Source organism: Drosophila simulans, chromosome 2L (genome assembly GCF_016746395.2).
Source record: "Drosophila simulans strain w501 chromosome 2L, Prin_Dsim_3.1, whole genome shotgun sequence".
Classification (NCBI taxonomy): domain Eukaryota; kingdom Metazoa; phylum Arthropoda; class Insecta; order Diptera; family Drosophilidae; genus Drosophila; species Drosophila simulans.
Genome location: NC_052520.2, coordinates 15,535,710 through 15,556,779, shown reverse-complemented (window position 1 = coordinate 15,556,779; position 21,070 = coordinate 15,535,710). Strand labels below are relative to the sequence as shown.

Below are 21,070 nucleotides of genomic sequence, written 5' to 3'. Positions count from 1 at the left end.
CTGTTACTAAAAAAATTTGAAAAATTTTCGAAATAACTAAAACTATTTTTGACAAATAAGAATGTAAATATAATTGGCTTAAGAAATCCTAGGTAGATTTGAGTTTACTGAAATCGATTCTATACAAAAATAATTGAATAAATAAAAAAGGAGTTTTGGAAATTCGGAACCGACCTGATAGACACTGAAGAACAACAGCAAAACGGTCGCAATGAACGTCGTCATATGGCTCTATTCCCGCCCTTTTTTCCGGATGCCCCTGCAACCATAAAAACAAAACTGAAAAGCACGGCCGTAATGTTTTTTCGACGTCCGCTCACTCGATTCGCTGCTTTTTTCACTTGTTTTTTAGTGTCTTCGGTGTTTAGTTTTGGGTCATTGCGCATTGGTATTGTTTTGCCAGGGAGAACGGGGAATCGGCTGCATTTTTGCTCAGCCGCCTTCGCACCCGAAATCTATGTAGTTAGAAGGGGTTAGTACTCACATTGCGATACTGTGCAGTGTCTCGTTATCCATGGAAAACTTTGCCTCTATGCGAATTCTGTTTGCATTTCTTTTTGGGGCCTCTTCCTTTTCAAGTGGGTACTCTTCCAAGGTAGTTATAAGTCCGTAAATTGAATGACAGGATGATAAGAAAAAAGTATGCAGAAATATTATAAGCGAAAGAATTGTACTATTATTATTGTATTACAATAATTGTGTATTGTAATATTTTATATTTATTGGTTAGGATATGGATTGCCTTATAATTTCTTTATTATAACTTTTCTTTAAACCCTTTTATCCCCTTTTTTTTTAAAGGTCTAATTGAACTTTCTTTAGGGCATCAAAAATTTGCCTATTCAAAGCTAAGCGTGTCCTTTGGGCACTTTTCCAAAAAACTGTAATTGCTGCCATCATGTTTTGTAATGTGTGTGGGTTACTTGTTTGCTTGTGTGCGTATAAATAGAAGTGAGTGCGAGTGTGAGTGTGTGGTGCTCCTTGAATTGCATTTTGCAGTATAGCCGTAATGGCTGTTGACTCTACTCCGCTGCTATCACCTCCAAACGCCATCCTTAATGCCAAGTCCTTATCGACCCCGCCCACACCTGAAACAAATTCACTAATCGGCGAACAAACTTGATAAGCTTAAAACTATATTTTAAGCCTTTTGTTCGGGCGGACTCTTTAATTACAGCGGAAGTTAAGAAAGCTTTTTAGAGTTTCGGACCCGTCAACTTAGTTAAAAAGCCAACTTGGCTTTTAATGACTTTGTCTTTTAATTTCATTAAGCTCACCCAAAATGTCAGCTCCCTGCCTTCATTGCCAAAAATTTCATTAAATGCACTACCCTGAAAGTTTCGCGAGCAAAACTTAATTTGACCAATTTTCAGGTACAATTCTGAATCAAAATTGTACTATACGAATTAAAAACCCTCTTATCTGAACATTTTTTAATTAGACAAATTAATCTAAAATGTTGCCTTAGCTTTAAACACTCATTTCGCCATTCTCGTGGCACTCCATCACTTTCGCTTAATCATCCGGCTTTTCTGCCCAGGTAAACAAACCCCTTAGAAAGCGAGGTTTTTCATACCCAAAACTGGGCTTACAGAGACCAAAAACAGAGGCTGATTGCTTAATAATTTTTGTGATGATGTGAATTTACTTTTATCCCCCATTTGGGAGAAGGCCAACCACCAAAAACTCCAACACCAAGCTGGTTCCCAAATGACTCTTTTTTGCTCCGTATATGCGGGTGTACCCATATTCATTGGCTTTCGGATCCAAATCAGCTTAGAGACCCAAAACAGGTGACAAACATTTTTTTTCCTCCATCGTGTGAAGAGTTCTGCAATGCCAAAGCATGTGTAAATATTCATGTTGGTATCGGGGTATTTTGCCTTTGTTTCCTTACGTGTTGAATTAGCTTTTTCTGTTTCCGGGTTTGGGGTTGAATTTTCAGAGCCCTGTGCCATTTTTCTTATTTGTTTTTTTTCGTGTGGCATTTGTTTGCTTCAGCGATAAAAATGTAAATTTATGAAGTTTTAATCAATTTGGGGAATTCTCGCTTTCTTTCTTTGTCCCTCCCTTTTTTTAGCATTGTTTTTGCCATTTGTTTGCTGGCCCCAAAAGGCAAACACACAGACGGCAGACAACAAAAAAATTGCTTTTGCGAAACATTTAAAACATATTCCCAGCTTTTTTCCCACTGGCTCTCCCTTTTGTGTGTTTTCTCGTTGGCGACGCACAATAAAGACCCTAATAAAATTTTAATTTAGTGTTATTTGTCACCAGAGGGCGAGTAGGCATATAAACCGAAATATAAAATGCAGATGAATGTTTCTCACTTTGTAGGTTGTTTTCTGCTTAGAACTGCGTGTTAAGTTGGAAAAGTTCATCCCAAATGAACTGAAAATGGGCTTTCGCCTTGTTTTAATATCTTCATTCACACAATACAATTAATAATATTTTATTGAACTAATTGGCATGGCACAGGAAAACACATAAATTTGTAGCCACGTAACGTATTGTTTATTATTTAATTACCATAAACCAAATGCAGCAATAGCCAGCCGGCTCTCCAACAAATTGATTGTTTATTGCGAGCACACATTAGCAGGGGCAATCAAATACGCAGTTATTGTATTTCGGCATTGTCACACGCTGCGTATACGCAATGTAGCTTGGCATTCCAAAGGCACCACAAATAATCCTCAAGCAGGCGGCGGTTAGCTGTCCAGTATGTGGGTATAGTTATGAGCCAGGACCCCAGGTCATGGCGAATTATGAAAGGAGGTGGCATCCCGGGCAGTGAGGTCCTGGGGAGGCAGGAAAAGCGTAACTCTGACAACTGCGGCAACGGTAATTGCCAGTGTCCACTGTCCAATGTCCACGAGAGCAGCAACACCATCCTGTCGTCCATTTGGAGCTCGTTGCCTCTCTCCTATATTTATGTTTCTTTTGTGGGGTGGCACTAGGTGCGGACTACATTACTCCGAACATAATTTTAATGTGCGTAGTAAGCGGTGGCTGCGTAGAAAACCAACTAAACAACAAACATAAAACTACCGTGGAATGCGCTAAAAATGGTGGGGCATTCCACAATTACAGAACTTATTGGTCTTCTAAAATTTACAGATGCCCTAGATTACAAAAAATTATTCAAATTGAAAGTACAAGTTTATACTTTATTTTATACCTATATTTGGGTTATCACTATTTACTATAATTTGAAAGTTATTATTTATTTCAGAAGTAGAAGATCTCTATTTCTCATATTGAAGCTTCTCTTAGTTATGTTCTTGTACTATTACGAGACTATTTAAAAGCCTCAAAAACCAGTCCGAAAACAAAAGTCGGTCAGATCATGGTGCGCGTTATCACTTTTTAGTTAGTAGTTGTTATTTATGTGCCATTAGTTAGTGCCCAAAACGCATTTGGAGGCCCAGTAGGAGTCAGGACTCCCTCTCTTGCCTCGATTTATGCCCTCCGACCGGAGCTGCGAAATGGTTCATAAATTCTTGGCTGTGCGCCGAAAAGTATGCAACTGGTTTCAATATTTCGCATGCTCGTATTATCAGTGGCAATCATTTATACCTTTCAGTTGTCTTCCTTTGCGAGTGTTTTTGCCCATTTCACTTGTGCTCGGGTCGTGGGACTGTTTTATCGGCGTTTGTTTTACTTCCGACAGCGGAACCAGAAACGGAAATTTCTCATTTCAGTACATTTCCGCATCTCGCGCTCTCGCTCACCAACGCACGCACACATATGTATGTATATAATTACACTGCGAGAAATCGCTACATATGCAGATCAAGCTGTGGTGGACGGGATTCCCCACCAAATGGAAAACAAACAAGGGCATTGTTTTGCAAAGGGGGCGAAGGCGAAAACATTCATTCTATAACAAATATGCGAGTAATAGCAACGATAAAAGGATACAACGCCAGCAAGAACAAGAGCAAGAACAAAAAGCGACAAAAGGAAATCGCCAGCAAAATGTTTTAAAAACTGCCAAAGGCATAATTTTCCCTTTCATGTCCTTCTCTTTGTCTTTTGCTTAGGAATTTCACCCAGTACTCTGACTTGATATAGCAAAGGGCTTTGGGTTAGAACGGCTCGAAGGAATGGATTGTATTCTAGGTTGACGCTAGTTGACATCGGTTTTGCATTTTCCATCCCTTTTGTTGTAATTTCTTCTTTGTTGTTTAGTTAAGTCATGATTTTACTGTGATTTGCCTTTCTTGTGCCTTAAATGAATGTGAAGCAGACACCAACAAAAAAATACTGTCCAAGGATATTTTAATAAACATCTGCGGCATTGTAGTTAGCATTTTAATATGAAATACTGCAAAAGCGCTATATAAAATACATCCTGGTCATTAATTAAGCACAGTGCCAAATTCCTGACAGAGATCCCAGATTCTCACAGCCTTACAGGTAGGGTAGCGGAAAAAAAAGGTCACTCGAATTGGCGACCAACCCAACCCATTCGCCATTCACCTTCGCGACGACTCCTTTTATTTGGCCAACAGAACTTCCACTTGAGTGAGTTTCTGTGAGGAACAAATTCAATTTGCATATTTTGACAGCGGAATCGACTGAAGAGCAAAAAATGTTGGCCCAAATGAGAAATGAGAACGCCTGACGCTAATTACAAGAATTTATTGAAATCAAGAGTGGCGACTTAAGCAGTGCGGGAAAATGAAATTATTGCGGGGGGTTGGGTTTTGGAAATCGGCTTTTCCTTGAATCGCGCTTTGCAGGACGGGTCCTTCGGGCTCCAATTATTGACACTTGACCAAACGGCCAAGCGACCAAAATGGTAATTTCTATTAAAAACTTTAGGAACAATTTTTGTTGAAAAGAATTTTTTCTTTCACTTTTTGGGTCATTTTTGTTTGAAGCCAGCGATGTAATGAAAGTGCTGGTGAACAAAAAGTTTTCGATTTCAGTGCTTTTACAAATTGGCATTAATTAATTTTCAATGTTTTTTGTTTTTTGTGTGGCACTTGAGACTTTTTTTTAGCGAAATTGCATTTGATTTTTAATGAAAAATATTTAGCAATTAGTTCGCGAAAAGGCAAGGCGCACAGAAATCGTGACAAAGTTAAGTTCTATAATAGGGACTCAGACATTTTAAATAAATCTTAAATAAATTGCATACTCTTATGACGATTTTAAACTAAGCTAAACCCTTTCCTACTCCGCATAAGGTACGTACATTTTTTATTAAATTCTATACTTTAGATGTATCTTATTATGAGCTCCACAATATTATCTTTCATATCACTGGCACTCTTCCCTTTAACTCGCCGAGTCATATAATTAATTCCTTTTCATTATATTTTTGAATAAAAAAATTCGCTGGTGTTCATTCATACTTATTTCATATCTTCTTTCGCCGGCCTTGTGCCTAATATGAATTTTATGCAAAAGCGCTTTAGGGCGGCTTTGGTCATAATGCTTACCAGGTTGGGTTACCCTTTTTCCCTCGGCATGTGGCATTAAAAAATTTAATGTTGTTATTATGCCCCGCGAAACTGTAAAAAGAAATGCGTGGCAAATTTGGATGAAAAGCAAAAAATTTAATATAATTTTTTTCTCAATTAAAATAAGCTAAAAAGTTTCAGCAACATGGGAATAAGGGATTAAAACCAGTTTGAACTCGAATGTGTTAAAATTAACAAATGTATGTATTTCAATTGACAAGCAGAAATATACTAATCAAAAAATACCAAAACCTTCCTTTACCAAAAAGCCAAACATTAGGGGATATTTTTTGAACTAAAACAAAACTTCATTCTTTTAAGTTGTATCCAACATAAGTTGGGCAAATATAAAAACTTTGCAATACATATATTTATATATATGGAAAAAGTGTCCAGAAAAGTCGTGTGTAGAAAAGTTACTTTTTTCACCGAACTCCTGGAAAGACTAAGACTGAGAAGATGGCAATAAACTTGAGTTTGCCGAGTGGTTTTTGTTTTTCCAGCACGCCTTGCAGTTCGATGTGGTCAAGTTTTGCGCACTAAGCGAAACTAATGTCGAAGTGGCGAAGCGCGAAAAGAGTTCCTGCTTTCCCCACCAACGGGGCCCCGGAAAAATGTTGGAAAACTAAGAAAAATGAGACGATAATGGTAGCGATATTACTCCAAAGGCAAAGTGCTCTTCACTCCCCATAAAGAAGTTGGTTTTATTGCGCAAACTTCGACAAGACAACCAGCGTAACTGAATTCGCTAATCATTGAAATTTAGCCTGCTAATAGATAAAGGTAAGTGTCAGTATGTGAATTTAAGAGATATAAATTCTATTTAATATTATTCAGAGAGAATTACAATTTCCCATTGAAACGTTTATCTAGCATTAATTAACATGGTTATTCGATATCCTTAGTCATAACTCATAGTATAAAAATAAGAATATCTTTGAATAGAATGGTCACATGAACTGACAACTTGAAATCATCTAAATCAAAGCAAGACTATAAATAATATTAGATCTTCCATTGTATTTGATTTCAAAAGGGACATATTCTCAGAATGCTTTTTGTTTGGTCCAGTCGAGGAGTCGTTGACAACTTGACAAGCCGAAATTTAATTGATGAGCTTCTTACCTGTTTGCGATGACAACGCGTCATCCAAAAACCTTTAATATAAACCAAGTTAACAACCAAGTTACCCAACTTTAAAAGGCGATATATGGTAATCTTACAATTTCATACCCAGCCATACACACAAGTAAAAAGCCGAGAAAGGTGTGGCCAAAAAATAAAGCCACATATTTGTGGAACATAAATTTCCGACGCCAAAAGTCGAAAACATACCAATTTCACCATATTTTTTGTTACCTTTTTTTCTTTCTCAATACGAAGCACAGCAATGCAAACGTTTTTACAATGCCTCCTGCACAAGTTTTTGTGCCAGATGCCCAGCTTTATGTATAACCAACATGCTAATGCCAAGCCACTAAAACACACATTTTGCTCACAACTAAACGGAAAAAATCGCCAGCCAAATTGGAAAGTACGATGCTTGGGTTTCTTGCAAGTTTTTCATATAAATCTGGAACAGCTGGCACAATGTAAGTACGAAAGGTGGATAGAAGGGCAAAGGGCGGAGTTGAATTTAAAGGTAAAAATCTGTTGGCCTGCGGTGTAAAACAAACAACAGCAAACATAAATTGTAAAAATAAATATTTTAAATAGAACGCCCAAAACTATATTTGCTACAAGAAATTCAAGAACTTTATGATATTTATTAAATATTTCCAGGTACATTTTTGAGAGACTTTCATTTATTGATATTTATTATTATTTTTTACCTTCCATTAAAGGGGTTATCTGCTTTTGTACGTCCCACTACCATGGAAATGAGACTCACGAAAGTTCCTTTCGATTATTCTTTCACTTTGGAAGCTAATATTATAAACTTAGGGCTAAGCCCTGTCAGTATGAGCAGGCCCAAGTGTCATCAAAATTGCGCCAGAGTAACACGATTGAAAGCCCGAGAGGGCTCATATGGCTTTAAGCCAACAAGGAGAAGGGCTCACACACGCCTATAACATTTAAGAGGATGTACAGCCGATTCTCAAGACTTATTTTTCAGCAAAAAAATAAATAAATAAGAAAGACCGCTCAACTGAATTTAAGCGCTTTTCAAATACGCCTTCGAGCACCCCCAAACCGTTAGTCCAAGTCCCCACTTAACGCATTTATGTTGAAAACGTGATATAATAAAGAGAAGAACAGGCGAAAAGACGAGAAATTGTGAGGCCAAACCCTAAATCCTTCAAAAGCGGACTTACTTACTCTCGCGACTATCAATATCAGCGATTCTCGCTAACCCTTTGCGCAAATATTACTCATACACTGGACCACGCCCCCATGCTCAGGGTTCCACGCCCAACGCCCCCACGCACTCCCCCTGCAAACGACCTTCATTGAGCTCAAGTCAAACGCGGCGCGCAAAAATATGCTATAGAAATTTTTTCGCACCCTTAGCGAATGCCTTGCCTCGCAAATTGAATTGAAATTCGATGGCACTTTAGCTGGGATTGGGATGGATGGATAGATGGAAGGGGCCAGGGGGCGAAGGTCTCGTCTTTTTGGGGCATGTCCTGTGCTTGTCTATATTAAGGTCTTCCAAGCTCAGCTGCCTTTCGCGTCATCATCATCACCATCATCACCATCATCCCCATCAGCATCATCGTCATCCGAAGAGGGGCGCATTAGGCGCGCATTTTCGAGTGCCTTTTCAGGGATAAACGTAAATTTTATTAGTTTTTTTATGCCACCCCTACCCATTTTCACTCAGCCGACGCTTCTTCTTTGCATTAGCGAAAATTAGTCAGGCAACGGCGCTAGCAACACAACTCAAAGGATATTTGATCAGACCTTGTACTCCATACAAGTTAAAAATGTAAAATCCAAGGTCTGGACACCATTTTGGGGTTTGCATTTGAAAAAGCGAATTGGAAATTTGAATTCTTTATAATTGCCGTACATGAAAGGCAGTCAAACTAGCTCTGTCAATATTGAACCGACACACTGTGCCAGCAAACCATGAAATCCAATAAACTAGTAAGCTAATAACATTTAATAAACTGCCAAACGTCAGGAAATTAAAAATGAAAATAAATTGGACAGCACAACGAGCAATAAGAGCTACATACAAATAATAGAATTTTTTACTGGAAAATATTCAGCACTGGATTTTCTACTTGGCTTGTGTTTCGAGTTTCGCTTAGCTGTTTGTTTTAATATTTAAGGCTTGCTGGCTTTACTTTAGTGTACTTTAATGTAAATGTCTAGCTACTTGAAAAAATGTTCAAGTGCTAGCAGCTCAAAAAAATGTGCGCCTGCGAAAGGAATCCAAATTAACGTAATGTAATTTGACACTTTTGCATGTCAAATTCAAGTGAAACTTTTCCAATCGTTTAATGAATTGCAAACACATTTTAGTACTTTTATCAAAGACGTTTTTTTAATGAATTCCTTTCGAGACAAGTGTCGGGAATGTCATCAAGTGCGTGATTAAAGCAAATTAAAATTGGATATCAAGATGTATGCCTGACATTTATTGGACAGTCGAAGGGGACTTTCGAAAGGTTGGCCCAATGCAATGGCTGCGAAATCGTTTCCTTTCAACCGATTCTGATACTCAATTCCTGTGTAAACACCTTGAAACAACCTTACCATCAATGGACCCCCAAGTCAACACTTGGCACCCTTTTACAAACTAAAGCTGGCAATTTCGTGTACGTATAACTGCGCACACACTACTTTGGTGACAAAAAATGTGTAGCATAGATTAAGGACCTGTCCTCGCTCACATTTCCAAGACCTTGGCAAATACAAGAAATTCCAACTAAAACCTAGCACACGGTCTAAGATAAAGGCAGCCAGAGAGCAAACATTACAATTACACTTTTGCGGACAGTTTTCCTCTGGCAATTGTGAAATTTATTACGTATACGCAGTGTGCAACGGAGAAATTCGTGGAGGAGATGCGAAGTCAACGCGTTGGCGAACTAAACATGGCGAACAAATTTTATCCGCTGACAGGTGGAGAAAATGTGCAGCGAAAAAGAACAACAACAAAGTTTACGTGGGATTTGTTAAGTTTATTTCAACATTTTGATTGCGTTTGGAGTTTATGCTGATTGTCCGCCCTCTTGAAGGTAAACACTGTAAGCTGTGGAAGCTCTCGCATACTTTATATGCCACACAATTGTTATTCCTCAAGATTTCCAAACTCATTAGACAAATGTGCGTAGCCGCCCCACAAACATACCATCCTTGGTCCACAGTGATTTAAGAGTCAACTTACTTGTGTCATATTCAATTGTGATTTATTGCGGTCACACCGCACAAATTTTTTCCCACATATGCGGCACGTGGCTGGGCGAACAACCCCTTCAAATAAAGTTGCAAATGTGGAGCAGTTAATTTACCGAAGGTATCACGAAAGGAGGACAGTGGTTTGTGTGGTTAGATGCAAGCACGTTTTTCATGCGAGATGAAAAATAATTTTACAGGTATCCCTGCAGTGGCTTCTCTTAATTTGATGACTTTTTTAAATTTAGTTTTAAATTTAGTTTTTTAAACATTTATTCTTTGTAACATTTTGCTTATCAAAGCAAACTTCCATGTCCATTTAGACAATAGTACCTAAATAAGCACACCAAGTTTATTTGGGTCAAAAGGACAAATGTGGCTGAGATAATTTGAGTTTTCAACACAATAAATTGGCTCATTTAAGAACAAACCGATACCGTAAAAGATTTCAGTTAGCTCAAGCTAACCAGAAACCCCCCATTGGGCGGTTCTTCCATGTACCAGGCTCATTATAGTTAACCGCACATTAATGAAATCTACGAAGAGAAAGCCTGCCTTTGTGGATGACTATACACATACATATGTGCGGGCTCGGAGGAAAACAGCTGAAATTTATATGCCACAAGATGCAGAGTGAACGGAGGAGTAGAGATAATCAGAAGCGGGAAGTCGATGACTTGTCCTCTTTGTTCAAAGGAGGAGGTTCCTCCAGCAGCTCTTGTCGGCGCCTGACTCTGATTGATTTGAATAAACGCGCGCATATTTATCAAATTAGCCACAAGCACCGCAGAGCGAGACATATCGCCCTGGGAAAGTTGTGGATAGGGAGGCTACACATATGATGTACACACATACACTCAGCGAAAAGGGTAAAGGTTTCCATCCGAAAAATTTAAATAGAAATATAATTGTGTTCTAAAACCTAACTATTTTGTATGTAACATGAATATATTTGAAATAAAAATTAATGGTCTTAAGTCTAAGTTAAGACTAGTTTTGCATAAAATATTTTAATACAAAATACTTATTTTTGAATTTGGGATAACAGTAGTTAAAATCAATATAATATCTCTCAAAAAAGCTAGAAGAGTCATTTTTTTGAGTGCACAGAACCATATGCATGGCAATTTCAGAGTTCAGTCTTTCGCACAAAGTGTCATCAACTAATCAAGCATGGGTGGTTGGCCATGGGAGATGGAAGAGGGGGCGAACCTTTGTAGGACAGGAACCTTTGGACAGATGAAATGAAGATGAATCTTTTGTGGTCAGCAAAGGCATAAATTTCGTCAAGCGGGGGAGGCGCCACTTCAGCGGTGAAAAGTGAAAACATCATAATAAATAGGCTTATCAAATTGATAAAATGTTTAGCATTCTTGCCTTGATTTTGATTTAAATGCCAGGCCATAAATCAATAAATAAATGAATAAATATTACATCTATTGTTCACAGCGGTGGCAGCGATAATAAATAATATCCACCGAAGCAAACTCTTTCAGCGATTCCGCGCTGTCCATTAGCGCCGGGCATAAATAAACAACCATTGTCCGGCAGCTGAAGCCATTAACTGGCATTGTTTAGTCGGGGAAATAATAATAATAAAATGGCCTAAGCTTGCTCTTTTCACTCGCACGTTGTTCCCCTTAACTGAAATTTTAATATATACTTGGCGCCTTTTTAATGCATTTTCTAAGATTTTACTTTGTAACGGCAGGAGCTGGATTTAATAAAAACTCGGATAAGTATAAAAGTAGCAAGGCGGGAAATAAGACATTCACGCGCACAAGGGTTAAGTCAGAATCGGGAATGAGTTGGGAGGAGTTGACCCATAATTTTGAATAATTTTGTTATTTATTTCTTCTTTTTCGGCCAAGACACAGCAGCCACAAAAGGAAAGCCAACCATTAAAAGAAACCCCTGGGATACAACGAAGGGAGCCCCTTTGATGGGCATTGCATTATATTTTCATTAAAACGCATAACATTTTATGGTCTTTTAGGGTAGCTTAACTTTTAAGCAGTTTCCCATCTAATTAAAAGTCTTATTGTTATACAAGAGTTTATTTTTTTATATAAACATTAATGATTTCATGAACAAAAATAAAGACCACACGAAAAGCGTAATGCAAAAGTTATGATGACGAAACAACAAATGAGGTCACGGCGTATACGTAATGCCAATGAAACATATAAGACACACACGAACAGAAAAACTACAACTGGAATAAGGGTAAATACCAAAAATGCCGTTTTATTGAAATTTATGGCTAAAGTTCTCCCCACTTTCCTCTTCTCGCTGCTTCGTGCAATCCACATATTTCAATTAGTTTCAATTTGGCTAAAAAGCCGCATGTACATATGTATACATATACTAACATGCATTTCAATTGTAGAATCAATTTTTGATCGCCACAAATACGGGATAAATGGGTATTATTGTGTAGGCCCTTAAAAATTATAATAAAAACAATAATCGAATATAACGCATACGCAGCGAACGGCCAATCCCTTATTGTTTATCCATCTAGAACCGAAAATATTTATATAGCGCACGTGTGAGTGTGTGTGAGCGTGTGTGTGTGTGTGTACGACTATGTGTATCTATGTCCCAGGCCAACATCCGTTGAGCATTCAACGACGGTCAGCTGCATTGGCCATTGAAACGGAAATGAGAACTCAACGCAGCGGAAATTTAATAACGACCAACAATTTAGCCATGGAACTGGGGAGTGGGAATGATGGGTGAATGCCAGAGGATCGTTCACACAGTCAGGACAAGAAGGACATATTTATGCGGCCATTTTGACTGACCGCATCCAGTATCCACCATCCAAACCAGCTGCGACCACGCCCTCCAATTGTTGTCCATTGACAAATGACCATTTCATATGTGAAATGGCAATTCAATTGATTTCTCTGCGCCAAACCGTTTGCAATTGAAATGAAAATAGTTCGAATATGTTTCAGCCATCGGCCGGCTGGCCATTTCTACCATTTTCCCAATCCCTCCACGACCAACCAGTAATGAGAAGTATTTCATAAAGCCCCAGACCCGGCCACATAAATTGCTCCGTGTTTGGGCGAGAAAAACTGACAACAAATTGTCAATAATATTGACTGTGGGGTGCGGAGAGACGTTGTAAGCCAGAATGGCAACTTTGTAATGAAATATATTGCCTAGAACAGTTCAAGTGTGTCAACGGGCATAATAATAAATTTTATAGTTTAATTTGAAGTGACGCACAACGATAAAGTCGTTTGCACTGAATTGCTATTAAATAAGAAAATTGCAGGGATTACAAAAACACAAAACAACAACCTGATCTGATTAAATTTTATAATATTTAATTAAGCTGAAAAACAAAAGTTAAAAAGTATTTAAATAATAAAATGAAAGTAGAAATACTAAATTTACCAACTGAAACTCTCTTTGTTTCTTTAGAGTATAAAAACCAAAAGAAATGTAGTCCACACATCAACACACATAATAAATGGCTCGTTTATCAACCAAAACGCATCGGAAGCAGGCAATTTCCTATGAAATTAATTTCCCTAATCATCAGTCGAGCAACTCGCAAGTCAGCCGGTTAACTTTTTTGTGAAAAGCGAACGCATGTCAGGACCTTGCCAACCTTCTCCCGAGTGTCACTGCTTCCTGTCGTTCCAATCAAGTTTATTAAATGCCTTCTGCCTGGGCTCAATTATCTTCTTGACATTCTCCTCTTTTTTTTTGAGGGCGGCTGTGCTTTATAATTCATTCAGCTCAGTCGCTGATATGTGGAGGACTGGCTGAGATGACTGCCAGCTGTGTTTGTCAGATAACAAAAGAGCTCAAGACTGGGCCATCCTTTCGCCATTGTTCATTTCTTTGGCAGAGATCCGAGCGCAAAGATATTCGAATGCGGATTCTCCGAAAATTAAGTTATGCAGATGAGAGCTGTTAGAAAAGTGCTGGCTTAACTTGTTCGTAAAAATATGAAAAGTGAAGACCCAAATATGATTTAATTTTCGCAGAGCAATTACAATTCTTGCGAAGCCAAATCCCAACTCGTTCAGCGCTGGAAATTCCATTTGGCCAAAGCCTAAGCCAAAAAGTAAATTTTCCATTATTTTCTTTAATTTAAATGAACTCCCAGTCGCCTGGATTGTCCCTCCCATTCTACCATTCTGTTTCTATTCACACGGGACCACAATATAAGGAACATTTGCATAACAAAAGACTTTTCCAGTTGCTGCACAATGCAAACATTGCTAAGTCGATTCTTAATTTTCAATTAAAATCCAATTTATTTATAGAAGAAGCGTCTAATAAAAAAGTATGTCTCGCACTCTTTTCGCTAAGCGAATAATATTCTGAGAAAGGAGGTAAACGTGATTGAGAATGCCATGGCTGACAAACTTCTATATATTTAAATTGAAAGCTGTTCCAAAGGCGTTATAAAGGCTGCCACTGAAATTTTATAAAAAACACGCGACATAGGAAATAAATCATAATAAAATAAATTTCACATACTAGCTAAAAAATTAAAACACATATTATAGAATTTACAAATGTTTATTAAGCTACCAAGGTGACCACATATGCACATTTTACAAAAGGCAGTATTAAATAGGAAATATTGAAATATGAAAAATGGAATAACTTAAGTAATTTACTGTGATCTTTTCCTTTCCAGCTTCCTTCTAAACTCGAAATATTGAACTAGATCCAATCTATTATCCTTTTCCATATAATAGTGATCGGGATCTAATCTTTTGGCTAGGCCCCTTAATAAGTCCTCATCTGCTAGTTGAAGAGATAATAAAAAGTTAATCATTGCCGAATCAAATTGAGCTTGCAGCTCATTGATAACATCCGAGTAATTTTGACAGGTCCAACGAAACTGCAGCATTCGTTCCCTATAATAGGTGGAAAAAATGTTTTGTGGTTGTTCTTTGCGAACTCTAATCACATATTCCACTGTTGTTTGACTTAGTCTTAGGAACTTTCGCTGCTTATTATCAAGTTGAAGTATGAGATCATAAAGTCGCTCCAGATATTTTCGTAGATTTTTCGATTGCAGGCATCCCAATATAATGGTTTTCAGATACTTTCTATTGGCAACCAGTAGTTCGTCGACGGTAATTGCGTTCTTGCAACACCACAAAAGTCTTGCGAATGCTGGCTCTAATAAATAGTCCAAAAAATACTCCCTTAGAACATTCATTAGGCGCATACAAGCGTTTATCAGCTTGGAGAAACATTTGAGTGTGTCATTAAGGCCTTCAAAATATTTACATTCAATATGTTTTTTAAACAAGATCTGTTTCCGATGTACTCCTTCATTGAGCACATAGTTAACATAATGAAATCTCCACATTGCGGTGAAGATAACCTCGTACGCCTTGGAATCCTCGCCGAGTAGTGCTCTCCAATGGGTCGGTATCCTCCAACGGAGTATTAGCTTTGACCAACACCTGGATCCCTCGGACTCGCTTTTATCTATATAGATGTCCGAAACTGGTTTGTGCAACATTTTATTTTTTATTTCGTTAAAGAGTTGTATATCGAAAGAACTTTCGGGTTCACCAAGGACGGACTCTAAAGCGTTAATGAATTCCATGGTAAAGTTAAGATCCGTAAGCATTATGTACTTATGGAGCTCAGAAAACAGGTACTCCGGATTGGTCTTAGTCATTTCAAGATTCTTTAGAACCTTGCTTGATATTTCCAAGTGCAGATTACGAACGAAATTGTAGAGTGGTTCCTGATCGCCATGCCGAATTAACTTATCGAATGTGTCTATCAACATACAACGAACTTCATTTCTAGGTACACAACTTTCAACGTTAATGCCCAAATACTTTTCTGAGTATTCCACAGTTTTGCCGACACTTATCAGAATTTCACTTAACTGAAGGTCAAAAATACCAGAGAAAGACTCTGTGATCCGGTAGCGTTTTTCCCAAAATTCATCTATCTTTAAATAATTAGTTTGTTCAATAAGAAACATATCGCGATTAGTAGTATAAGGGAGTCTACCATTCAAAAGCCATTTGTGAAGATTATATATGAATGGTTGAATTACCAATTTTAACCATTTGAGTAGTAAGTTCCTTTGATATCCGGTTCTTCGGCTTGATTCCTCATAAAGATAGACAACAATAGACTCTGCTTTCTGAACATTGTTAAACACCTCTAATAACCACTCAAAATTCCGTTGAAAATCTCGAGTTTTGCGATACAAGGTAAGCAGTGAGCTGGGATTCTTTTTCTGTACATCATAAAATTGGTGAAAATTAAGTAGATACTTTTGTAAACATTTTCTAAGGGCAACCGCAGTATCGCCCTGTTCGGCAAGCCTCACTTGATGTTCCTTCAGCTCGCGATAAAAGTATCCCAAGTGACCAAAGGCCAACAACAGATATGACTCACTTATGCTATCCTGATGATGAGGTGAGCGCAATAGTAGTCTTCCTGTTAATGATGACAACTTCAAATGGGGCGATCCATAGCCCATCATACCGTGGAGAGCATCGGTGAATAGAGACTCTGCAGATAAGTCCTGATCACCTTTATCCCTTAACTGCCAGCGCAAGGATTCATATGCCGCCCTTTCCTTTTTAGTGAGCAACTGTTCCAACTGGACTACACCCACAATACTTATCAAATCGGGGTAGCTCGTATTCTTAGGCGCTTGTCTTATGATACATTTTAGAGCACGACTTAGCCGAGGTTGTAGCGATGCGGTTATTATATCACAGTCTGCGCGATATTTTTTTTGGCCCGTGACCTCGACAAATTGATCCAGTTGTTCATAAAAATCAGGAGCATTCGGGTCATCAGGTGACCACCCGTATGCAGGGTTCGACTTAAAGGACTTAATTATAGCGCGTGGGGCGGCAATAATATAACGTTGATGGTGCCATCTGGATCTGGATTTGCTCTCTAAATTACTCAAATCGTTTCTCTCAGCCACTTTGCATTTTTTCTTGCTTATACACAAACCTTCAGCAAAGTATTTATCCACCACCTCTGAATAATTTACCTTTACATTACAACTCTTACATAAATAAAGGGTTTGGTTACTGTTCCTACTTAACGACCGTCTTTCAGAGCATTCACTTAATTCTGAAGTTTCCGACGTGTGTCTTACATATTTTGGGAACTGTTTTCCAAGTATAGCATCAGAAGGATTTTTTTGAGTCCATTCAGATATAAATGTATCAACATTCCTTGAAGGACTTAAATTAACCACACTTTCGCCCGACAAATCAAGCAAAGTACATTCATCTGTAGTATAATCTAAGTCCTGGTTATGCTGGTTACTAAAATATTCTTTAAATTTTCGCTTCTTTAAAATGGCAGAAACACTTTTTAAGGTTATTTCCGACAAAGATTTATCCACTTCATTCAAAATGTTTATCTTGACATCACTAACCGTTTTCGAAATTTGGCCTAATATCGGTGAAAGTTCGTCTTGCTCATCGGGTGGGTGACCTGGAGTTGGCATTGGACTTATATCAGCGATTCCCTCGGAGATGTTAATGTTTAAATCTTCGTTCGAAGCTTCACAAAGACTTTCAACTAACATAGGGGTATCAATTTCAACTTCTTCGTCTATAATAGTATTATTTAACGCTGAAACATTGGACAAGACCTCATCCATAGTCTTTAAAACTTGAAGCTTTAAAAGATTACTCCTTTGGCTAAGTTGACTTAATGTTGGTGAAATCACTTTTTCGTCAACGAATTCCATTAGCTCTCCTGGGTTAATTCTTCTTCCTAATTCCGTACATTCATCAATTCTTAATGACAATGAGCCTAAATCTTCGGATTTTTGCACCCCACCTCCACAAAGCCTTTGTCCGCTGTGATTATCCTTACAAATACAAACGATATCCTTTTCATCTAGAACATTTAGTCTAATATCTCTAACAGTTTGATTTTTTTGACTACAAGTCGGTGAAATCTTTTCCTGATTATCTAGATCAAAACCATCTCCGCAAGTATCAACGCATAACTTATAAGTCGATAAACTTAAATCTTTAAGATCTTCAATTTGATCGGCAATATCATCATTAATGCTGTTTCTAACGTATTGCTCAAGTTCTATAAACGACTGTGTGCTTTTGCTGATTGAAAGTTCAATTATTTTCTTACTACCCTCTTCAGCAAAAAATTGTTCTGACTTTTCTGGTGATGTTTTCAAATCCAACGAATTTTTAGCCAAACTGCAGTCCTTGCAGTTATCATTGATATCTCTAGGTGAATTTATGTCGTCTGGATCATCATCACATTTGACCATTTTCTTATTCAATCGAGCTGTTTGATTTCTTTTAATAAACTTCGGCGATGACTTATTCAGCTTTCTTCTCGGACTTGCATTTGGTAAAGACTTACACGATTTATTTTGTGTGGCCGAATTATTGTGTCTATAAATATTTTGGGAACGTGTTTCTGAATGTTGTAATCGAAGCTCATCTGTAAATCTGGAATTTCGGCCGAAGTTTTTCATCTCGCTTTTAACAATTTCCCTGGACGAGTTACTCAATAGTATGTCAGAAGATTTCTTAAAGGTCACTTCCAGAGACTTGTCGACTTCTTTCAAAATATTTACCTTAACATCACTTACCGCTTGTCTTAGTTGACTCAAAGTCTGATCCTCCAGCTTTGGCGATTTCAGATCGATTTCCTGTAAGGTGCTTTTTCCATCGTTATCCATTTCTACTGGTTCACTTGATGCATCAATTGTTATTTTATTACATTGGTTTTCCGAAAATTTACCAGTTCCATTTTTGAGAGCATCGAAGGGTGACTTACGAGAATTATTTCTTATAGGAATTTTAGAAGCTCCTTTATATGAACTTTTCATCGAACAAGAAGCAGTTGTATTATAGGGAAGAGGTTGAGTACTTCTATTGGAATCATACTGGTTGAAATCCGAATTTATGGAGGTACGAGGTTCTGGTTTTTCTGGTTTATTTATTTTACTAAGATCATCAGCGAAAGCACTATAAGTTTCGTTTTTAGGATCATTTAGAGCATCAGCTTCATCAAAAATTAACGAATTAATATTCGTGTCTTCCACATCATTCGATACCTCTACTTTTTCGGGCAATTCATCATTCATTTCTTCTGTGCCATCATGAATTCCTTTCATCATATTTGTATCAATTACCTGTTCATTAACACTTTTTAAACCTTGTTCATTAGGAACAACTGAAGAAACGACTATAAAATTATATTTGGAGGAGCTATCCACAGGTTCCATTGAAGAGACACAATCAATATAATCATCTACAGCTAGAATAACCTCACAGTTGAAAGAAATGCCATTATCAATTCTGATGCCCATAGGGCAGGTCATTATTCCAGCATAACTTTCCATTAAACTATGACCTTCAACTTGTACATCGATCAAAGAAATGTTAGCCAAATAGTCATCTGAAGCAATGGAAATATTATTTTCATGAACATTTGACGAGATCGTTTCCATTTTCAAATCGGTTTTTGAATCCTTCGGTTCTGCGGAAATATCTTTCAGTTCAGATAACATAGCGATGCCATTATCAATTCTGATGCCCATTGAGCGGGTAATTATTAATGCATATCTTTCCATTAAACTATAACCTTCAACGTGTAGATCGATCAAAGAAATGTTAGCCAAATAGTCGTCTAAAAGAATAGAAATTTTATTTTCATGAACATTTGACGAGATCGTTTCCATTTTCAAATCGGTTTTTGAATTCTTTGGTTCTGCGGAAATAACTTTCAGTTCAGATAAAATAGCGATACCATAATCAATTTTGATGCCCATTGGGCAGGTAATTATTGCTGCATAACTATTCATTAAACTATAACCTTCAACATAAGCTATTTCAGTATGAACTTGGCATAACTCCTCTTTTTTATCTTGATAACATATTTCCTTATTTAAGTCCAAAATCATTGCTAAGCCATGTGTATTAGCTTCATTTCGGAATATTTTCGATTCCAAATACATATCAATTTTCGAGTCGGAACATATTTCTTTGGCATCTGGACTTCTATTAATTGGTTCCCGTATTCTTTGATCCTGGCCATGTATACTATCGCTTACTTCTATGCGAGAAGTTGGCGATTCTTGGGGCGCCTTATTCGAATCGAATAGATCATAGAAAAGTTTAAGGAACTCGCATCGTTTTATCTCATCCGGCTCCTTGTCTGCCAGTTCGTTATAGAGACGCATAAACAAATTCCCTCGGGTATCATGAAGAGCTCTTTCCTCAGGATCCATTCCTTGTTCCATTTGTTCGAATTTTATCCGAAAATCATTGAGGAGTTCCAAATCAAAGGAACATTTTAAGGTCGTACTGCTTGCGGCTATATAATTTAACGATTTTTCCACATCGTGAGTAAAGTTACCTATACTAACACTTAATTCTAAGATTCCCATATGTAGATCATAAGCCTCGCTATCGCCATCCTCTCCAGGTGGTTGGCTAAAATACTCAGCCATTTCTTTATCTAGTTTAATTTTAAATGTCTGCGTCTCCATTTTTAATAACCGATATCAGTTAGTCTAAGGAACATCGTTAGCATCGCGCTTTGAACAATAGTAATATTAACTTACCGCTAACAAGATATCGAATTTTGGCGCATTTTTTTTAAATTTTTTACTAAATTCCGAAACTTGATAAATATCTTAGTAACAAGATTGTCAGTGCTACATGTGTGTAGAAAAAAAGAGATTTTAGTTTCCGCCTTGTTTTATATTCCTAGTTCCGCAGCGCCATTCACAATAATTAACCCATAAATCTGTCACAAGATTGTCGACAAGTACAAAAACGAAACCAAGCCATTCAGCAAAAATTGCGATGCCTGTGCACCTTTTTCAGTTTCTGCCGGAATAGAAGCAACCACAACCTTTTGCAACCTTTCGCAACTCCCTGCCAACTTTTCATTCATTACATAGCTCTCAACGCGCCGCGAATCTCGAGTTCATGCGGGGGGATGGAGTGTTGGAGGTGCTGGAAATGTATGACGCTACTTTTAACCTCAGACCGTAAAAAGTTTCTGGGCTGCAGCAAAAGGAAACTATGCAAAGATAAGTGAAAAAGATTATATATGCATTGTACTAAAATTTACCGCCGACATGAGTGAAGCAGTTGAGCGAGTTAGCGTGGAGAACAGCCCCCGAATTTTCTTCCACAAAATGGCACAGAATTTACGTGCAGGCAAGTCAAACGTAACGCAACCGGAACCGGAAAGAGCCATTTAAAAAGGCGGAG

The 21,070-nt window shown here is 37.7% G+C and overlaps 1 protein-coding gene across 1 annotated transcript; it reads right to left on the bottom strand.

The window, feature by feature from the left end:
- Positions 1-14,356: 14,356 nt before the first annotated feature.
- Positions 14,357-20,569, bottom strand: LOC27209405. Its single transcript, XM_016184838.3, has 2 exons — positions 20,413-20,569; positions 14,357-20,361 (listed from the first exon to the last, which is right to left on the bottom strand). The coding sequence occupies exon 2, from the start codon at positions 20,335-20,337 to the stop codon at positions 14,470-14,472; it is 5,868 nt and encodes a 1,955-aa protein (XP_016025097.1). The 5' UTR covers positions 20,338-20,361; positions 20,413-20,569; the 3' UTR covers positions 14,357-14,469.
- Between the last annotated feature and the right edge of the window lie 501 nt (positions 20,570-21,070).